Source organism: Pleurodeles waltl, chromosome 1_1 (assembly GCF_031143425.1).
Source record: "Pleurodeles waltl isolate 20211129_DDA chromosome 1_1, aPleWal1.hap1.20221129, whole genome shotgun sequence".
NCBI lineage: Eukaryota > Metazoa > Chordata > Amphibia > Caudata > Salamandridae > Pleurodeles > Pleurodeles waltl.
Window position 1 is genome coordinate 446,716,206 of NC_090436.1, and position 18,929 is coordinate 446,735,134.

At 43.6% G+C, this 18,929-nt stretch overlaps 1 protein-coding gene across 3 annotated transcripts in view; it reads right to left on the reverse strand.

Moving 5' to 3' along the window:
• The window catches only part of ACOT12 (acyl-CoA thioesterase 12), a 363,604-nt gene that overhangs the window by 93,946 nt on the left and 250,729 nt on the right, over positions 1-18,929 (reverse strand). For all 3 annotated transcript variants that reach the window (XM_069224604.1, XM_069224589.1, XM_069224598.1), the window contains exon 8: positions 2,464-2,614. In XM_069224604.1, the coding sequence (XP_069080705.1) occupies positions 2,464-2,614 (151 nt within the window). The remainder of the gene's footprint in view (positions 1-2,463; positions 2,615-18,929) is intronic.

Genomic DNA, 18,929 nt, shown 5'->3' on the forward strand with positions numbered 1-18,929 from the left:
ATGGGTTATTCCCTCTTTGTCCTACACATCAGGCATGGTCATATGTCTTCAGTCACTGTGTATAGCAAACACAGGGCACAAACAAATGGGTATCCTTACGAATGCTACACATTGGACAAGGTCACAGCTCTTCCCCTGTGTACCTAGGTAATCCAAGAAGTAATCCAAGAAGCACTAATAGGGTGACTGGTTTTCTCATTAAGGATGTTACTGGTGGTGGCACTTGTGATTTATTTATTTAAGGTTCAGTTGATTCAGAGTTAGGAGCAATCATACGAAGCAACAAAACCAAGGCAGAGTTGCTGCCCCACGACACAAATGTAAAACACTTATGCTAGTTAGCATAGCTAAACAACCTTCACTCCCACCCACTCACGCCTCACTCATGATCTCACACATATCATAGATCATATCACTGATAAAGTCACCAGTAATGTCACCTAAGACTGACTTGTGTGGCGAAAAAATGTTTTTCCTGTTTTCCCTGCTTAAGTGCGTACCTTCTCTTGTTTGCAATACAATGGATGGAACACAGAGGCTTCCATTCTGAGTAACGTCACCTGTGAGGTCAGTAGAATTGCAGAGAGGGAGTGAGTTACAGTTTTCAAAGGTTACTATAACTGGGGATTTCAATTGTGTTTAGGTTTTAGGTTGTACCTATGAGTTCACTTTAAGACGGTTTAACTTAGTATGAACAAAGTTAACTATAATTTGACTTTACAGATTTTAAGTATTTTTTTTCTGCCTCCTTCACTCAAACCATTCAAAGCATCTATGCGCTGTGTCCTATGCGCACACGGACATTAATTCCAACAGGCATTTCACAGGGGCCTGCAGGCACTGGCCAGTTTTGGAATATCGATGACTGCTGCTCCCGCTCTCCAGGATTTATGCCAGCAGGAACAGAGGCTAAAAGAGAGAGCAAGAGACAAAGAGAGAGCGAGAGACAGAGAGACAGAGGGAGAGAGAGCAAGAGACAAAGAGAGAGAGAAAGACAGGGAAGAAAGACAAGGAGCTGTGAATATTTTAGTGGGTGGGTGGGTGGATGCTGGGCTGCCTTTACTCCCCAGTCTGGCCCTAGCATTGCCTATGGCTACGACCTGAGCTAATCCCCATCCCAACCAAACCAGCTATGCATAGACATCAGCCACGAGTAGAGGACTCTGCATAAAGTTCCTAGTCTATATTCTGTGCAAGTCCCTGCTCAATTGAATACATCTGTCCGCGGTCTTCGGATGCGCAGAGCAGGCTTTGGTTGACTGTGCAGGGCGGACCTTAGGCACAGGGCCTCGTCGACAACCAGATCCTGCACCCAGGCCTTTCCCACTGGAAGATCTATGTGTAGTCTTTGGATATGCACAGTAAACTCGTCACAAGCCCAAATCTATAGCCCGACCCTGCACTTATTCCTGGCCGCAGGGATGGACCCAAACTGCTTCCCATAAAAAATAACTGCACACAGACATTCCATATAGAACTCTACAGAGGTTCAGCTGTTTTGGAAATCCCACATATTACGTTTGCCCTCCTACAAGCACCTTACTCCACGACGCTCACAATGGTGAGGGCCACAGACGAGCTAGTCAGATGGCACCCGCTCGTCCGCCATGTTTCCCCAAATGGAACATGCTTAAGGAGTGGGTACCGGCTGACCTGCATGATTGGCGGTATTATTCAGGTCACTGACTCCTCCAGCCGGTACCAGGGGGAACAGGACGCAGAGGTGGGTTCCATAAAAAAATGGTGAATATCCGTTCTGTGGTTTCGCAGCTGTGCACACACAACTATTGACTTTTACAGTGTTTGTCTGAATTGCATCACATTTGTACGCTCATAGAAGTGCCCCAATAATATTTTTTCACCATTTTTTTCGCAGATTGCTACGGAATTAGCAAAGTTATTGTGGGTTAAAAAAATCATATTTACTATGGGGTGAAGTTTTAATCTTAGGTAAGGGGGGGTGCACCTCTGTAAGACATCTGCATGTGTTAGTGTGTGTGTATGTATACATGTAGGTACATTTGACAATGGGGGACTTGAAGTGGCTGTGAGAGTCACATTTGATATTGGTTTGATTACTACAAGGATCGGAAAGTGGTTTTGGCAAATCACTTGACTTTTTTTTAAGGAAAATTGATTCTATTATTTCTGAAACATAATCGATAGACCCTTAATAGGTTTATGAAATATTGTAAGATCATATATTTTAAGAATTAATGGAGGCCAACTCTTACTTTGTGCTGAGTAGTCAATTTTTATTCCCACTCATACAGATCAAAGGCGAGACCGTTCAGTGATGGCCTGCACCATCAGCAAACCTCCTGCCAAGGTACCAATATTTTATTGGTTCTGGAATGATAGGAAATTACATTGAACCCTAATTAGTAAAAGTGCCTCAGTCTAGTAGGGGCATTCATTAGCTGCTTTCTATGTGGTCTCAAGATCTCCTAAAATGATGCTGACCTTGGAGGTGGCTTTGATGCTGGGGAACAGCAGCCGCTCGTCCTTGTCGTTTACCGCACCATAGATGAGGAAGGCGCTATTAATGTGGCGCCCTTTGCCCAGGTTCCATTCCTCGCAGTTAAAGGCTTCCACACGAACTCCAACCTCCACGCTGGAAGAAAAATTATAGAGTTATAAAAAAAAAAGGGCGCTAGAGAGCTCAGAATTCATGCAAACACATTGAAAAGCAGAACGGTATTTGGGTTCTGTTTGATGTGATCTTGACCTTTTCTAAAACAAAACTGACTCATCAGCCTAGGGTGGTTTTCCACCTTTTGCCCTACTCCTCGATTTTATTTTTTAGCTAAACTCGTTTTTATTGGCCTTAGGCTCTGTGCATTTACCACTGCTAACGTCTGTGTGCTCTCTCCTCTAAAAATGGTGAAAGTGGCTTACCCCCAAGTTAGCACATTTAATTTACTTGTAAATCGCTAGTAAGCTGGTACTACATGTACCCAGGACCTGTAAATTAAATGTTAGGAGTGAGCCTGCAGCACTAATTATGCCACACACTTAAGTAGCTTAGAAAACATGTCTAAGGCCTGCTATAGCAGCCTGGTTGAGCAGTTTAACCTGAAATTTCAACATGCCAAAATAAGCTTTTTTGCAAGGCATATTCCTTCTTTTTAAATATATATCCTAGGGTAGGCCCTAAACAGACCATATGGCTGAGTGCAGTGTATTTAAAAAGTTGACCATATACTTTTAAATGTCCTAGTAGTAAAACAACTTTTAAATTCATTTTTCACTACTGCAGGGCTTACCTCTCCGATAGGATAATGCTTGGTTAACCTATTACATTTAATAAGTGTTAACTCTCAATTTGGAGTAGGTAGGAATGTCAAGTTTGAGGTCTAAAGAACTGCAATTCAAAACCCTCTATAATGGCAACATCTGATATGTCACAATTCGGAAAATACCACTTTTAGAAAGTTGCCATTTTTTTTCCCAAGCATTTGGTGCCTGCAGCCTGTAACCCAGGTCACATGACTACTGTAGCTAGCATTTGGTCTTTGTGTATTGCTCTCAGCCAGTGAGTTGGCAGGATGGACAAAACGGGGCCAGGGAGGCAGGAAATTCCAAACACCTCTAGGGGTGGATTGCTCCAGAACCTTCTCCTACTTTAAACCTGGCACCAGGTATAAATATTGGAACCTCCGACCCAGTGCATAATTTGAGCCGGTAGTTTCCGGTGCGGGGCACCAACACTTATTTATAAGGGCCAGCACTTATTTTTCTGCCTCAAGCATTTACTGCGAGCAAAACTCACACATGGGAAAGATGGAGGAAGAGAAAAACAAAAAAAGCATCACATTATAGAAAGCAGAATGCTGCAAGAGTGAGCTGAAGGGGCAGGGCATGGCTGCAAATGGATTAAAGAGGCCGGAGAGGGCTTTAGGATTACGTTGCCTTAGTATTCGTGCCGCACATTTAATTGCAGCAGCCACATGTTTCAGAGGAGAGCTTTGGGCACCTGCACATTTTTGTTTACAAATTAAGCACTGCTCAGACCCACCGCTTGAGTACACCTCTGGACCAGCGAAAACTCAGAAGGACTAGTGTTGTTGCTCTGTATTATGCCTCAGCCGAAGGACTGGACTTGCATCTTCATACCAGGACCACTACAGTGACTCCAGAGGTTAGTTGGCTGGCCTCCTGATCAGCGTCTCTAAGATGCAAAAGGATCCAATCACCTTGAACCCAGCACCTGGACTCTGTTGTGAGTCCTACCCCCCCAAGTCGTGTCACCTCGGCCTGGACCCCTGGAAGAGGGTCTGAAGGCGCTCTTCCAGCCCAACTGTGGTCCTGTGAGCACAGCAGACGCAGCACAATGCATCCTCAACACAAGCCTTTGCACAGCAAGCCGCTTGTCAATGGCCTCTTCGATGAAGACGCTTCATAACCCTGCAACTTCTGTGGACCCGCCGATTTGCTAAGCATGCTCGACATGGGATCGTACCATGCGTCATATATCAGGATTGAAGGTACTTTTGTTCAGTGGGCCTAACTTGGTCCCTGTATCCGTCCTCAGCTCCATTGCAGTTGGTGTAAACTTGTGACTTTGTCTTAGTCTGGCGTGACCAGATTACCACATTTGCACTTTGTGCTTCTAGGCACTATTTTTACATAAAAAGTTTAAATTGCACATTTCCAATTAGATCGATTGGGTTTTGTCATTTTGGTGTCACATAATTTAGTCAATTTTACTCAGTTTTTCTAACTTGGTGTGGGATTTTTCTTGTGTTGTGTTTTCACTTTATTACTGTTCGAATTGCTGCACAAAAGATTTACACATTGCCTCCAAGTTAAGTCTGACTACTTTTGTGCCAAGCTACCAGAGAGTTAAGCATAGGTTAATTTGGGGTTAGGTTGCGTTTCAACCGGAGGTTGTGGTTGCAGCTTGGGTAGGGTTTCACTGCTATCAATCGCTAACCCAATTTCCAACTAAAACTAAAACAAAATTAAAATGAAATATTAAAAAAAAACCTTTAACAGCTGAATGAATACAAACCTGCTTTATATCACGCATAATAAACTCACACCATGATTGAAAACATACATGGCTGAAGCGTGCTGACCCACTGCCAAAGAGAATGCAGAACTAAAGCATTGGCAAAGCCAGTAGGGTCTCACTTATGCAGGAGCTATTGGCTTTGTCAATTTCGTTTAGCTATTTGGCAAAGCAGCCTGGCTGCTGAAAGGTAGGAATAAAAGAGCTATGACAGTGCCTGAGCAGACCAAGAGAAGCAGTGGTTTTCTTGTTACTATGGGATCATTCTCTGCCTTGTTATACACTTAGGGAGAGAAAGGAAATGAACCCTACCTACTGACTTACAGCCTTTAACAATAAACACCAGGGGTATGTAGCTCCTAGACAGTAAGATCCTTCCTTTTGGGTCTTATTACTATAGACGGGTAGCCATAGATTATGTAAAGGGGTATCTGACTCACTTTATTGTAGCATGCTTCATCATAGGTGTCCCTTCCCCTCAAGGTAATTCAACACCACCTTGAGGGACTCAGATAATTGTGGGATTCAAAATATTTTTTTCTGGATAAGAGCTAGGATTCAGTTGCTAAAAATACCTTAGGGGTATTTCCAGAGTGCTTTTTCTATTTATTATCAGGCACGTGTGGTATGATTAATAGACATTCTCCAGTGGATGACTCCTGAATACAATGATTCAAACATCCTCGCTTATTGTTCTCTTCCTTCACAAAAAAAGAATTTTTTTTAGGAACAATTGACAATAACTCCTTGTCAGCAAACATGAACGAAAAAAAAAAAAAAAGAAAGAAAAAAAAACACATTTATGCATCAATCTTTTTTTTTTTTTTAATGGGGCAGAAAATATAAACCAAAGGCAGAGTGTGTTGGGCAAAATACAACCTAGGCAATAGTAAGAAAATAAACTATAAGTGCCATCTATAAACTGGTGTGAGGGCTGAAATCTTCTTAAAGCAGTCTGAGCCTGTCAAAAAAGAAAGATCATGGCATGGCGGTGATGCCTGAAATCCACAAATACATAAAAGGCATTCAAGGCAAAAACAAAAAACAAATAACAGTTGTTTAATTATCATACCTCAAAGCTGAAGTGCACAGTGTTGACCCTGCATAAATAATGTGCCAAATAGGCCATGCAGAGCAGAGAGGACAGATCCGTCTGCATTTTTTAGCATCTTAGTGTTACCTTTGGATGTTTTTTTCTGGCGGAACGGGAAGGGTCAGGCAAAGGAGGAGAGGGAGGAGATGTGGACTGGACAGGGCAATCAACAACAGGGGACAGGGTAAGGTAGACCGGAAAAGCAACAACACAGGAGGGGTGCAACAGTGGGGCAAAAAACCATGAGGATTGGGGGAGAAGGAAGAGGGTCCAAGAAAAAGGAAAAAAAAGTATCTCTGAAAGCAGTAAACAGTGGAAGGACACTGGGCAAGGGAAGCAGTACTTGAGCACTGCCCCATTGTAGGGACAAACACACAAAGAGGAAGTGAAATTGGCACTCGCTGACCAAAGAGCCTGACTATAAATTTAACCAATGGTAACCAGTGGGCATACTCTAAGCCCCCTGTAAGTAAACAAAATGCCTTGCAAGTGACATTGCATGAGTTGTCTAAGGCAATACCTAACGTATAGGGCATAGGGGGAGAGTGGGGCAAACTGTCAGAGGTAAAGGTGGCACCAAACAAACCGAAGAGCATAACACAAAAGACAGTGCTCCCAAAACACTTAGGGGCACTAGGGTGATAGCAGGAGTGTTTAAAAAGAGGGCTTTATTGTGTCCTGCCTGAGGGAAAAAAATCAATTTTGATCACACAGCCTTTACTAAGCCGTCTTTACTATGTAGGTGAGAATTTTTTTTAAATAACATAAAATGATTTTAGGGTTTAAGGAAGGGGAAATGGAGACAAGGGTGATTTTTAGGGTTCGGGTGGGTAGAGGTAAAGGAAGGTACATATATTTTAAGGTTTCACACTGGGTAGAAATCAAGGAGGTTAAGGGTGATTTTAGTGTTTGGGGTGGTTAGAGGTAAAAGGAAGTATGTATATTTTAAAGTTCAAGGGAGGGTAGAGACATATATTTTAAGTTCCACACTGGGTAGAGATCAAGGAAGTTAAGGGTGATTTTAGGGTTACGAGGTGAGTAAAGGAAGGTAAGAGTGATTATAAGGTTAAAAAGGGAAGAGAGGTTATGGAAGGTAAGGGTGATTTTTGGGTTCAAGGATAGGTAGGAGTAAAGGGAGGTAAGGCCTATTGTAGGATTCATGAGGGGGTAGAGATAAAAGAAGGTAAGGATGATTTTAGGGTTGAGGTGTGGAGAGATAAAAGGAGGTAAGGATGATTTTGGGGTTTAGTGGTGGGGAGATGTAAAGAAATGTAAGGATGATTTTAGAGTACAGGGGTGGATAGAGGTAATGGTGATAAGGGTTCAGGGTGAGTACAGGTATAGGGAGACCAGGTTTTTTTTACGGGTCTGATGGGTAGAAGTAAAGGGAGATAAGGGTGATTTCAGGGTTCGCGATGTGTGGGTGTAAAGGGGTTAAGTGTGAATTTAGGGTTCAAGGTGGGTAAAGGCAAAGGGAGTTAAGGCAGAATCTAGAGTTCACGTGGGTATAGATAAAGGAAGTTAAGGGTGATTTTAGGGTTTTGGGATGGGTAGATGTAAAAGGAAGTAAGGATACATTTAGGGGTTGGGTGGCTAGAGGTAAAGGAAGCTAATGGCGATTTTAGAGTTAGTGGATGAGTAGAAGTAAAGGGATTGAAGGGCGATTTTAGGGTTCAGAATTGGTAGATGAAAAGGGAAGTATGGGTGAATTGAGGATTTGGGGAGGCTAGAGGTGAGGGAAGGGTGATTTTAGGGTTCAGGGGAGGGAAGAGGTAACAGGAGATTAAGGTGAATTTAGGGACTGAGGTGCATAGAGGTAATAACACAAAGTTAAACTTATGGTTCAAGTGGGTAGTGGTAAAGGAAAGTAAGGGTGAATTTAGTAGGGTCCGGGGAAGTTAGAGATAAAGAGAGGTAAGGGTAAATTTAGGGTTGAGGGGTGGGTAGAGGTGAAGGGAGGTAAGGGTGATATTACGATTTAGGAGTGGGTAAAGGGAGGGAAGGATCAAACAAAAACCTTCTGAAAACACTACAGGTTTGATGATAAATATAACAATCTCGAAATTATAAAAGGGGTAACCAATAAATAAGTAAATGAGACACAGCAACAATTCATAAAAACACATACTTTATGGAAACAGTCTTAAATGAAGGGAGTAGGTTTACAGCTTCACCATAAAATAAAGTGACATTTTATAATCTCTGCCTGAAACAAAGGTTTCAGTCAATGATCACAGGCAACAAAGTGTCATTATTGCTAGTTGTTTGCATTCAGCTCTGGAAATACCAGGATCGTGAGCTTCAATTTTGATAGTTCCAAGTTGTCTTGCAAGCAAAGTAAAATAAAGCACCATAATCCGACCACAAGCAGCACACAAGAACATTAATCAATAATCAATCAGTACTTGGTCCTTGCTCCAGGGAAGAAAACACACACATGGAGGCAAAGTGTAGCTGACACACATGCGCTTACCAAGGAAAAAGAAGAAAATGAGAGTGACAAAGCCAACCAGTGGTAAAAAAAATGGGTGGGCTAAAAGCCCCTTTTTGGAGTCTTTTTGTGTTTTCTATAAGAAACAACAGATCGTTGCAAGCGACAGTGCATACGCTGTCTCAGGTGAGGCCTAAGGAAAAAATCAGCAGAAGTGAGATAGAGGCAGGAAGTATAGTGGAAGAAAAAGGCATGAGGTGGAATCAAAACTAGGTAGCCTTGGACCATAAAAAACAGGCTTGCTGGTTTGTGCACTTATTTTATTTCAAACTGTACAATGAATAAGCAGTCTCTGCTTTTCATCATACAGCTGTTATAGTGGATTGAGTTAAAACACCTATTTTTAGATGTCAATTGAAGAATCTGTTTATGTTGTGTTATGTAAAGTGTCTTGTACATGCAAATTTAAAAAAGACATTCTCATTAGTCAAACTGTGTGGTACAGAAGAATGGGCAAAGTGAGACAGAATAAAAGTAATATACCTCAAAAACAGTAAGCGGGAACAGCACCCAATATTATCATAAGCGCTAAACCAGCACCTTGAATATGATAACAAGTTAACCACAAAACAAACCTTTCGGATAGGGAACAAAGCACATAAATAAGGCAATTCCTGTGTGTTGCTATGATTCATTTAACATTCACAATAAAAAAAATAAAAATAAACTCCTTTAAATGGAGACAATGAAAACTGCTGATTTTTCGGCTGGTAGTTCGGGCTGGGCTGTTCCCATGGGACTGATTTGCATATGGCTGGGTCCAAACTGGGGTGGTATGGTGAGCAAAAGAATAATGGATTAAACACAGATCTGTGACTGGGGATGAGTGTTTGAAAGGTTTCAGCACTCCGTCCATCATCCTTTTTTGTTACTAAAGTTGCCCTAAGTGAGAAGGGTATGCCCGGAAGTGGGCCCTGTACTCACTGTGCCACTGGATTCAAGCTAGCCTGGCTGATGAAGGGTGATACCCTGAAACCGGTCCAAGGATGCTTGTTTCCGGTCCAGCGAGGACCTGGAAATTCGGGCTGGACTGTTCTCATGGAGAACGAGGTAAAGACTGATTTGCACATGGCTGGGTCCAAACTGGGGTGGCATGGTGAACAAAAGAATGATAGATTAAACCCTGATCTGTGACTGGGGAGTTTGAAAAGTTTCAGCACTCTGTCCTTCATCCTTTTGGATTACTAGATTTTCGGCTACAGTATATAAACTTGGGGACTCCACATTCTGCAGAGAATCCATAAGTGTAATATGTACTGCCATCATCCTGGAGAAACTGGCTCTCCAACCACCTCTGCATCAAGGAGTGTTCACGAGCTTTCAGTACACACTGCTGCCTTTCTGACATTTCGTATGAAGCCAGGTATGGACTCTGTGACAAGGAGGTGGCAAGGACAAGGGTCAAACATGCACAGCCTGATTTCTGAACACAATATGTAATTAGCATGCATGCCAACATTTTAGAAAAGAAACGTGGGAGATTTCTAGAAAAAAAAAAAAAAACTAGGAGAATATATTTCACCCATTGACTTCTATTGGGGCCTGAATCGGGTTACTGTTATGTATGGTTTTGCATCCTGCTGCTGCAGGATCGGATATTAGATACGCATATGTAAATTTTTTTTTCTTACCCGTAAGGAGCACATAGAAAATGCTACAGCAGGCAGAGAGAGCGTGAACGAAGTGCTGTGCAGTGGCCTGCAGGAGCAGGTTATTATCAGTGCATAATACGAGAGGACAACAGAGGAATCAGGATTTACATGCAGGATTTGGGAGGCGGAGACTAGCCTTGAAATCGGTAGTCTCCCGTCTGAATCGGGAGGGTAGGTATATATAAGCATGCACCAGAAAAAGTGCTCCCGGAAGTGATTGTAGAAGTGAGTGAAATTAACAGCAGCACTGAAACCTTAAGAGATTGTGCTTGAAACAGGCTAGAGACAATTCATTATACGAACAAAGAGAAGTATTTGAAACAAGGAAATAAAGGAAGGCCAATAATGACCAAAGAAATATTTGAACAAAATGTTAAGTTGTGTATTTAAAAAAAGAGAGGGGGGACTTATTCTTGTGGAACTGTGCCAAGGTGACCTCCAACTTCAGGTTTGCATACACCATGGTGTTAGGAATTTGTATAAGTAGATAAAAAAAACATAAGAGGCTCTAAACTATGCTTTCAAATATGTCATCCTTGCTTATTGCACAGTCCAGAAGTAATCATCCATTGAAAATTCATAAAATTATTTTTTGTCCCTGGGGTAAAACCCTACTCAAGCAACAACCACAATTCTTGTCAGGGTGAAATACAAGCAAACACAAAATTAACCTGTGCTTAACCATCTTGTAGCTTGGCACAAAAGCAGCCATGCTTAAATAGGAGGCAATGTGTAAAGACCTTATACAGCACTTCAAACAGTAATAAAGTGAAAACACAAGACAAGAAAAATCCCACACCAATTTAGAAAAATAAGAGAGTAAATTCTAATAATCTAATAAATTATCTAAGACCAAAAAGACAAAATTCCAATCAGTACAACTGGAAATATGCAACATTAAAGATTTAAGTGAAAATAGTGCATTAAAGAACAAAGCTCACACTGTGGAGAAAGTCACAAGTTCAGGCCGGATACAGGGACCGAGTTTAGCCCGCTGAACAAAGTACTTTAAATCCTGGTTGCTGAGCATTGCCAGATCCTGCATTGAGGATGCATTGCGCAGCAGCAGTTCTGACCAAGTTGTGGGGCTGCAATGAAAAGATCTTCATCATTGTTGAGGATGCTGTTGATGAGGGGCTTGCATTGCGGCGGTTCCAATGAGTTGTGTCGTGCTGTGTCGGTTGCCGATTCTGCTCACAGAACCACAGCTGGGCTAGTAGAGCACCTTCAGGCCCACTTCCAAGGGTCCAGGACTGGGGTGGCACCACCTATGGGGCAAGCATCACAGCAAACAGAGTCCAGGTGCTGGGTTCAAGTTGGTTGAAGCCTTTTCTATCCCTGAGGCTTTGATCGGTGGCCAGTCAATTAGACCTTGTGTTCCAGGGTTCAAGATGCAGGTCCAATCCTTCTCCCTCAGGTAGCAGGGCAGCAGAGTAGCAGTCCTTGCAGAGCAGCATAGTAGCCCTTGGGAGTCTTCCAGTGTTCGAGAAGTGTATTGAAGAGTAGTGTCTGGGGATCTTATATTTATATCTGGGGCCCAATTTGAAGTAGGAGAAAGTACTGGAGGTGTCCACCCCCAGTGATGTCTAGAATTTCCTGCCTCCCTCCCCTCCTCCAGCTTGTCTAGGGACACAAAAGACTAGTGTCAAACCCTTTGCGAGTGTGCTCAGGCATAGGCTTTGTGATGTGAAAGTGTGGTAGGTGGCGCTCCTTCCCCTCATCAAGCCAGAGATAGTGAATCACGCCAACACTTATTCCTCCTTTGTCTCAATGTCTGGGAGCAAAACACAAATACCAACTGCCAGCTACACCTAGTCATGCGACCCAGGCTGCAGGCACCAAATGGCTGGAGCAAGAAAAAATGGAAACTTTCTAAAAAGGCATTTTCACAATTGTGACTTGAAATCTGATTTTACCATTAAATAGGGTTTTACATTATAATTCCCTGGACACAAAACTCAACATTCCTATCTGCTTCCATTTGAAAGTTACCACTTATTAAATTACATAAGGGAACCTAATATTCTTTGATGGGAGAGGTAAACTGTAAAACTTCACACTTGCATAGCGCACTACTCACCCATTAGGGTCTCAAGGCGCTGTACGCATACCGCTGTGGAACCCCTCCTGGCTTTTCCCTATGAGGTGCCCACTCCTGGGCACCCCCAGGGTGAAGCCAGGCATCCAAGCACTGTCAGGGCCGTTGTGGAGATTAAGCAAGCTATTGCCCAGAGTTACAGAGTGGGACCCATTAATTAGACTAGGCACTGAGGCGAGAATTATCTGGTCCAAGGGAATTGAGCCCAAGACCCGCCAAGGCAGGAATTGAACCCTGGTCCCAGGCCAGATCTCTGCCGCTCTAACCACTGTGCCACACTCTCTAACCACTGTGCCACACTCTCTAACCACTGTGCCACAGGTAGGGCTTGCAGTAGTGAAAAACAAATTTAAGAGTTTTCACTATTAGGACAAGCACAGTGCATTCTGCCCTCTGGGCTCTTAGAGCCTACCCTAAGGGTGACGTATGTATTAAAAAGGAAGGCCTAGGCCTGGAAAAAAGTTTGTTTTGCCTGGTCGAAATGGCAGTTTATAACTGCATACAAAGGCAATGGCAGGCCTGAGATGTTTAAAGGGCTAAATTAATGGGTAGCACAATAAGCGCTGTTGGCCCACTAGTAGCATTTAATTTACAGTTATTTTGTACATGTAGTACCACTTTACAGTTAAGTGTACCAATTGGGTGTAAGCTAAAGTTGCCATATTCTTTGGAGAGAGCACAAGAACTTTGCAAGCTTTGCCACTGTTATCCTGTGCTAGTCATAACACAAGTAAAAACAAGTAATCAAAAACAGGAGGATGAAAGGCATAAAGTAGGGGGGCAACCACACCAAGGATGTAGGGTCCAACAGTCATCAAAAGATTTCTGTCAAAACATGGCCATAGACGTTTTGTGGTCTACATATGTGGCTTCATCAGGGCAAAAGATTTCTCAAACGAATTAAACTTCCAAAGTGATAGAATTTCTGTGCGCTCACTGGTTTGTAAGATTCATGTGTTTTGAGTGTCAATAAATTCTGTGTAGCCAGTGATCATCAGATATGCGCATTGCTGGAATGGGGTGGAAACCAGACATATTTTTATTCCAGCAGGTATTATTGATCAGGAACCCAGCTGCAGGCCTGGTCCTAGCAGTTTCTCCTAATAGAGGCAGCAGCGCTTTCGCACATGGGGGACCTCTGTGTGAGCAACTGACTGAAGAGGACTTTCCTCCCTCTCTAGCACGGTGAGCTCTGATGTGGACATAATTCATTTTTTTTTGTCTGAGCTGTTGTTGTTCATGCCCTTCCTGGGATGGATATCAATGGTGACGTAATTAAGGTTGTTCCTTCTCTGAGTCATTCCCTGCATTGACTGCATCGTTCACTTGGGCTGCATAGTTTACATACAATTCCTTTATAACATATTGTCCCTGGGCTTGGCCAAGATGCCAAATAGTGCACCTCATCCCAAGTGGAGGGCCCGATTACAGGTGTAATGAGCCATTGTATATTTACATCTGTATTTAAGATAGATGGGCATCCTGTGTGACAGTCTGTGTGAGTGTAATCATATTGGTATCTACAGTAATGATTGTTTATGCAGCACAATATAACTTTCTTCTCACACAGTAGTCAAGGTTATACTAAAAGCTTTCGGCTAAATATTGTAATGTAATATAGTTGTATTTGCATAGCCTGTCTTACCCCGACAGGGCACTAAATCAACCAATATATGGCAAAATAGTATTTGGTTTCTGGTTTTTACCATTTTAGATTAGGCGGGTGACACAAACAACATATACTAAGGTTTCATGCTTAGTTAAACTTAACCAAACACAATGCAAAATTTGGGGTCAAATTTATCACACTTTTTGCACCACGTTTGTGTCACCAAACCGACAAACATACACAATGTATTTAAGCTGGGATTTACTTTCTAGTGCAATGCATGTTTTGCACTGAAAAGTAGCCCCAAAGTAACACAAGTAGAGCATTGTGCTCCCTTGCAGTACTGTGTGTCACGGGGTGTACTATGGGTGGCTAATGGATGTTATAAAAGTGCAAAACTTTGTTTAAGCATAGTATATTGTACTGGAGAGATCCTCTTCCAGTACTTTCCAGTACAAAACCTGTGTTCGACATCGGTCACATAAACTTGCACTGTTGTGTAAGGGTGTGTTCATTGGCACAAGACAGCCTAGAGTGTGCCATTGCAGAGAGAGAGAGAGAGAGAGAGAGAAACAGTGTCATATTTCCATATATAGCGTTGTTCTGCTCTCTCAATTTCATGCAACTCTGGTTGATGTGCTGCATGAATTCTATGTAAATTCTCTCCTTTGGGTTTTGTTCACCTTGGTGGCAACAAGGAACTATGTGAGATTTGTAAAATGTGGTCCATAGGAGACATAAAATATGCCAATACAGCTTTAATACTGCCTTGATACTTGTCAATGTCTTTTGAAGCAGAGTTTGTAATAATAATGCTCATGTAATTTCTGGTGTTAGACTGGCTTTCATTGAATGCAACCCTTCAGACTCTGCGATGTCCATCTATGTCCCTTGCTGCTCAGCCCCATGGTCATAACCCCTTTAATCCCACCTCTTCTGTCTCCTTATTTGATGGTTCCTGCAATTATTTTTTTTCATTCCAGCACTGCGTATACGGACACAGAAAGAGGGTGAGTGCTCCAAGGCTGAGGATTATCGAGGTTACCAGGCCGTCATACCCTTTGTGTAGCCGTCCAGAATGTACTGACTCTGAATGTGTGCATCCTTCAAAATCAGTTCAGGATAAAAGAAGAAAATCAGTTCTCATGAGTCTGTCATTTTATAGAAGACAATAGTTCTTTCCCCAAGTATGCAGTCTGAAGTTTATTATCAAAGTTTGAAGTCTTTCTGGTGAGAACAAGTGAAAGAAGAGGCAGAATACAGCACCAATTTGCAAACAAAGGAGCAATTGTTCAATGTGCTTTTGTGACCTAAATCTCGGACAGTGAATGCTACAATTTAACATGAACTGCAGTCTACAGACAGAGAGGCACTCTCACTGGTGGCTTGTGAAGGACAGCTAAATCATATAGAAAAGGACAGGGCAGCGGCAGTATTAAGTAAAGCAGTAGTCGGCAGTATGGGGGCAACTAAGCAACAGTCAGAGGGTTGGGCAGTAACCTCCTGTAGGTAGTGGATCGATACAGAAAGTGAGCAGTAGTTCTAACTGCGGGTATGGAGAGGAGAGGAAAGTGGTACTGAAAGGCGAAATGCACAGAGAAAAACAAAAGTAGAATGAATGTAAGGATCCTGACCGCAGAGAGAGTTGCCTGAGGAGCGATGGAGAAGGACACGTAGTCCCGAGGGCCTGAAGCTCCCACGACCAGCATTTATCCTGCCCCCAGAGATGGCCCCTTAAACAATCTGGATTGTTGTCATATGAGAAAACCTTTGGGGCTGAGGCGCTGAAGCTCTGGCCCCCAGTTAGGGCTGTCTCAGAGAATTTGGCCCACGAAGATGGGGAGGGGCCGCTTCCAAGATGGCAGTCATGGCTGCTCTTTATTTTCTGAGCCTGCCCTAGATGGTTCTAGTGAGTTGCAGGGTCAGGACTACCGCAGACACCACAGAGCCATGGGGGAGCCACCTGAAGTCTTTGGGGAGATGAGCGGAGATGAGGTGGGGCACACAGGGAAGGGGCAGATGGTGCTAGCAGCAGGCAGTACGCCTGCCAGGCCAGGAAGATCTAGTAAGGCTCAATGCTCTAATGAATGGGACACAACAGTGGGAAGCAGCACGCAGCACCCTGTCTGCACTCCAGCTTGGGCTGTTTCTCCCAGGCATCCTCGGCTCAGCCCAGCCCTGCAGCCTGCTTTTAATGAAGGCAGCCTTGGCAACGGCATGGAACTCTCGAGGTACATTTTCAGAAGGCGAGCAGCTGGGTGTGAGGGCGGTGACGACCAGAGACCACCAGTGGTGAGGTGCAGGGGCTCCTTTGTCTTGGGTACACCTGTGGGGCACAATTTCCCTCCTTTCACCTGTATTTTGGTGAGAGCGTTTTGGAAAGGAGATGCCTCCTGCATCAGTATGACTGGACCTGGCCAGCACTAGCAGGAGTTAAATTGCAGCCTAGAAGTTAGACCCAGAGACTTAGGTATAGAAAGTGGAGGCAAGCTTGGTTGCATGAACGGGGGTGCATGAGGCCCAGATGAGTTGTCACGGTGGAGGGGCATGTTGCTATTGCATGGCCCCCTGAGGTACATTTGTGAAACAGAAATGATGCATAGTGAGCACAGCACTGTGAAAGAGCTTGCCAGAAGTGCCTTTGTCTTGTGTTTTGTCTGATTATGCCAAAGATTCTACACCATGCAGATAAAACATCAGTCTGTGGAACCGGTACAGGAGGGAAGTGCCCACCGATGGAACAACTGAAAGGGACAAAAGATGCCCAATGCAAAGATACAACAGGAACCAGACAAGGGGTGGTGGACTTGCCTTACAAAATGATTCTTCAGTCTCACACGGAAGCCATATCAGCTGCCATTCAAGATACTAAGGTTGCAGTTGAGGCCCGGGTCAGCACGGTTGCCCTGGAATTTGGGCTACTCTTCATATGAAGCTAGTAGACAGAGTTTCTGACTTGGAGCCTAATATGGCATCAGCGAAAACAACAGAAAAGCAGGTCAGGGTCCAGAAGCTAGAACAGGAAGTGACATTTCTCACAGACAAATCAGACGAAGCAGAGGGTAGATCGAGATTCAATAATGAACGCATAGTGGGTTTGCCAGAATAGATGGAGCGGTAGTGTGCTGAACTATATATGGGGCAGTGGTTATCAGAGGTGCACCATTCCTGGCAAGCCATTGTCACCCAGTTTCCCTTCTCGAGTCATTGTGGTAAGAATGCTCAACTTTAGGGATCAAGATAGTATCTTGCAGATGGTAATAACAAATGGTCCCTAGAAGGTGGAGGGAGGAACTGTAAACATGTACCTAGATTAAACCAGCATGGCTCTGAGACAGAGAGAATCCTTTACAGAAGTTAAAAGAAAACTGTGGAATGTGGGTATTCCTTACACTCTTTTTTTACTCTGCAAGACTTCGGATAACAGATCAAAATACTAACCACTTTTTTGACAAGGCCTTAGAAGTCTGGAACTGCCTGGAACAGCATGAATTTGAAATCCCTCAAGGATGTGAAGACGACAAGTTGCAGGACTGGCAGCAACGTAGGGGCAGAGGTCCTCCCCGTCCACAAGGGGAAGGCAAGGCTCTCCTAAACGGCTGTTGAAACCACTACTGCTAGGGCGAAATTTGTGGGGGCGCTCCAACAGCAGATGGCTGTATCCAATAGGTAGAATGCCTTTGAACACCGGAATAGAGGTTCTGATGGGGACTCAGTTCGCTTGTTAGTGGAGACTGATTGTGGATTAATGACAGTGGTGACCCCGATGATATCTTATACAGTGGTCTGAATGGGTGTGAGATGGAATCACATCTGAACTAAGCTTATTGTGTAATATAGGTGAAAAAGGATTCTTTGAATATGCAATGTCAGGTTTCATGTTCGGTCAGCGGGGCTTGCCCCATGTTTCTCACATTCTTTCCCCTTCCTTCACCTTTCTTCTTTATCTTCTTCACTGGGATAACTGTAAATATAATCATTGTGCACTGATTCGCTGGCTTCGTTGAAAGGGCAACAAACATCTCACGCACTGGGGAGCAGGCCAGTATGGAGCACTCCAGGAAGGGAGGTTGGGAAGGTGAGGTATGTGTAGAGTGAGGGGTTGCATACTGGTGGAGTCAGGCAAATGATGTAGTGTAAGTGGGAGTACTGGCTGCAGGTCTGTGGACGGCAGGCTGTGACATGACCAACTCGGAGACTTTGCCATTGACCCTCAATATTTCTCTCCTGGAATGTGAATGAGATAGGCAGTAAATTGAAGAGAGGAATTGTACGTACATTTTGGTGAAGCACAACCCAGAAGTGATTCTTCTCCAAGAGACCCACCTCATTAGCAACAACTGCAGGTTGGTAACTCAGGGCAAATGCAAGATGCTAGTACATTCAGGCTTCTCGCATGGTTCCAGAGGGATGAGAGTTTTGACGCACCCATTCCAAGTGATAAATAGGTGGGTTGACAAGCAAGATGTCCAGTGGTGGTTGCCGGTAGCTGGAGTGGTGAAAGCCTAGTGATAGCCTCCTGGTATTTCCCTGGGGCTATAATCTCAGGGGTTGGAGTGGTTAGTGGAGACCCCAGAAGAGCTTTTGATTTTGGGAGGGAATTTTAACCTGACAGCACAGAGTAATCTATATAGAACGGTGGTGCTCTGTGAGCGGACAACAGGTTGTCTACCTTCATTGGGGCCACAGGACTCACCGATCTATGGAGGGCCACACAGAAAGAGTTCTGATTTTTCTCTAATCATATGCAGGCCATGTTTGTACTGAATTATATTTTAGTACCTCAATGTCAAATGGGTAGATATAAAGAGGGGTGCTATCCACTGAGAGGCATTTCCAATCATTCGCCACTGTTGGTGATGCTAGAAGTGCAGGGTTCAGAAATAAACCTGAATGGTGTCTAGACGTCTGGGAACTCTCGGACGTGAAGACAAGAATATATATATCAGCCCAAGTAACAGATTTATTTTTC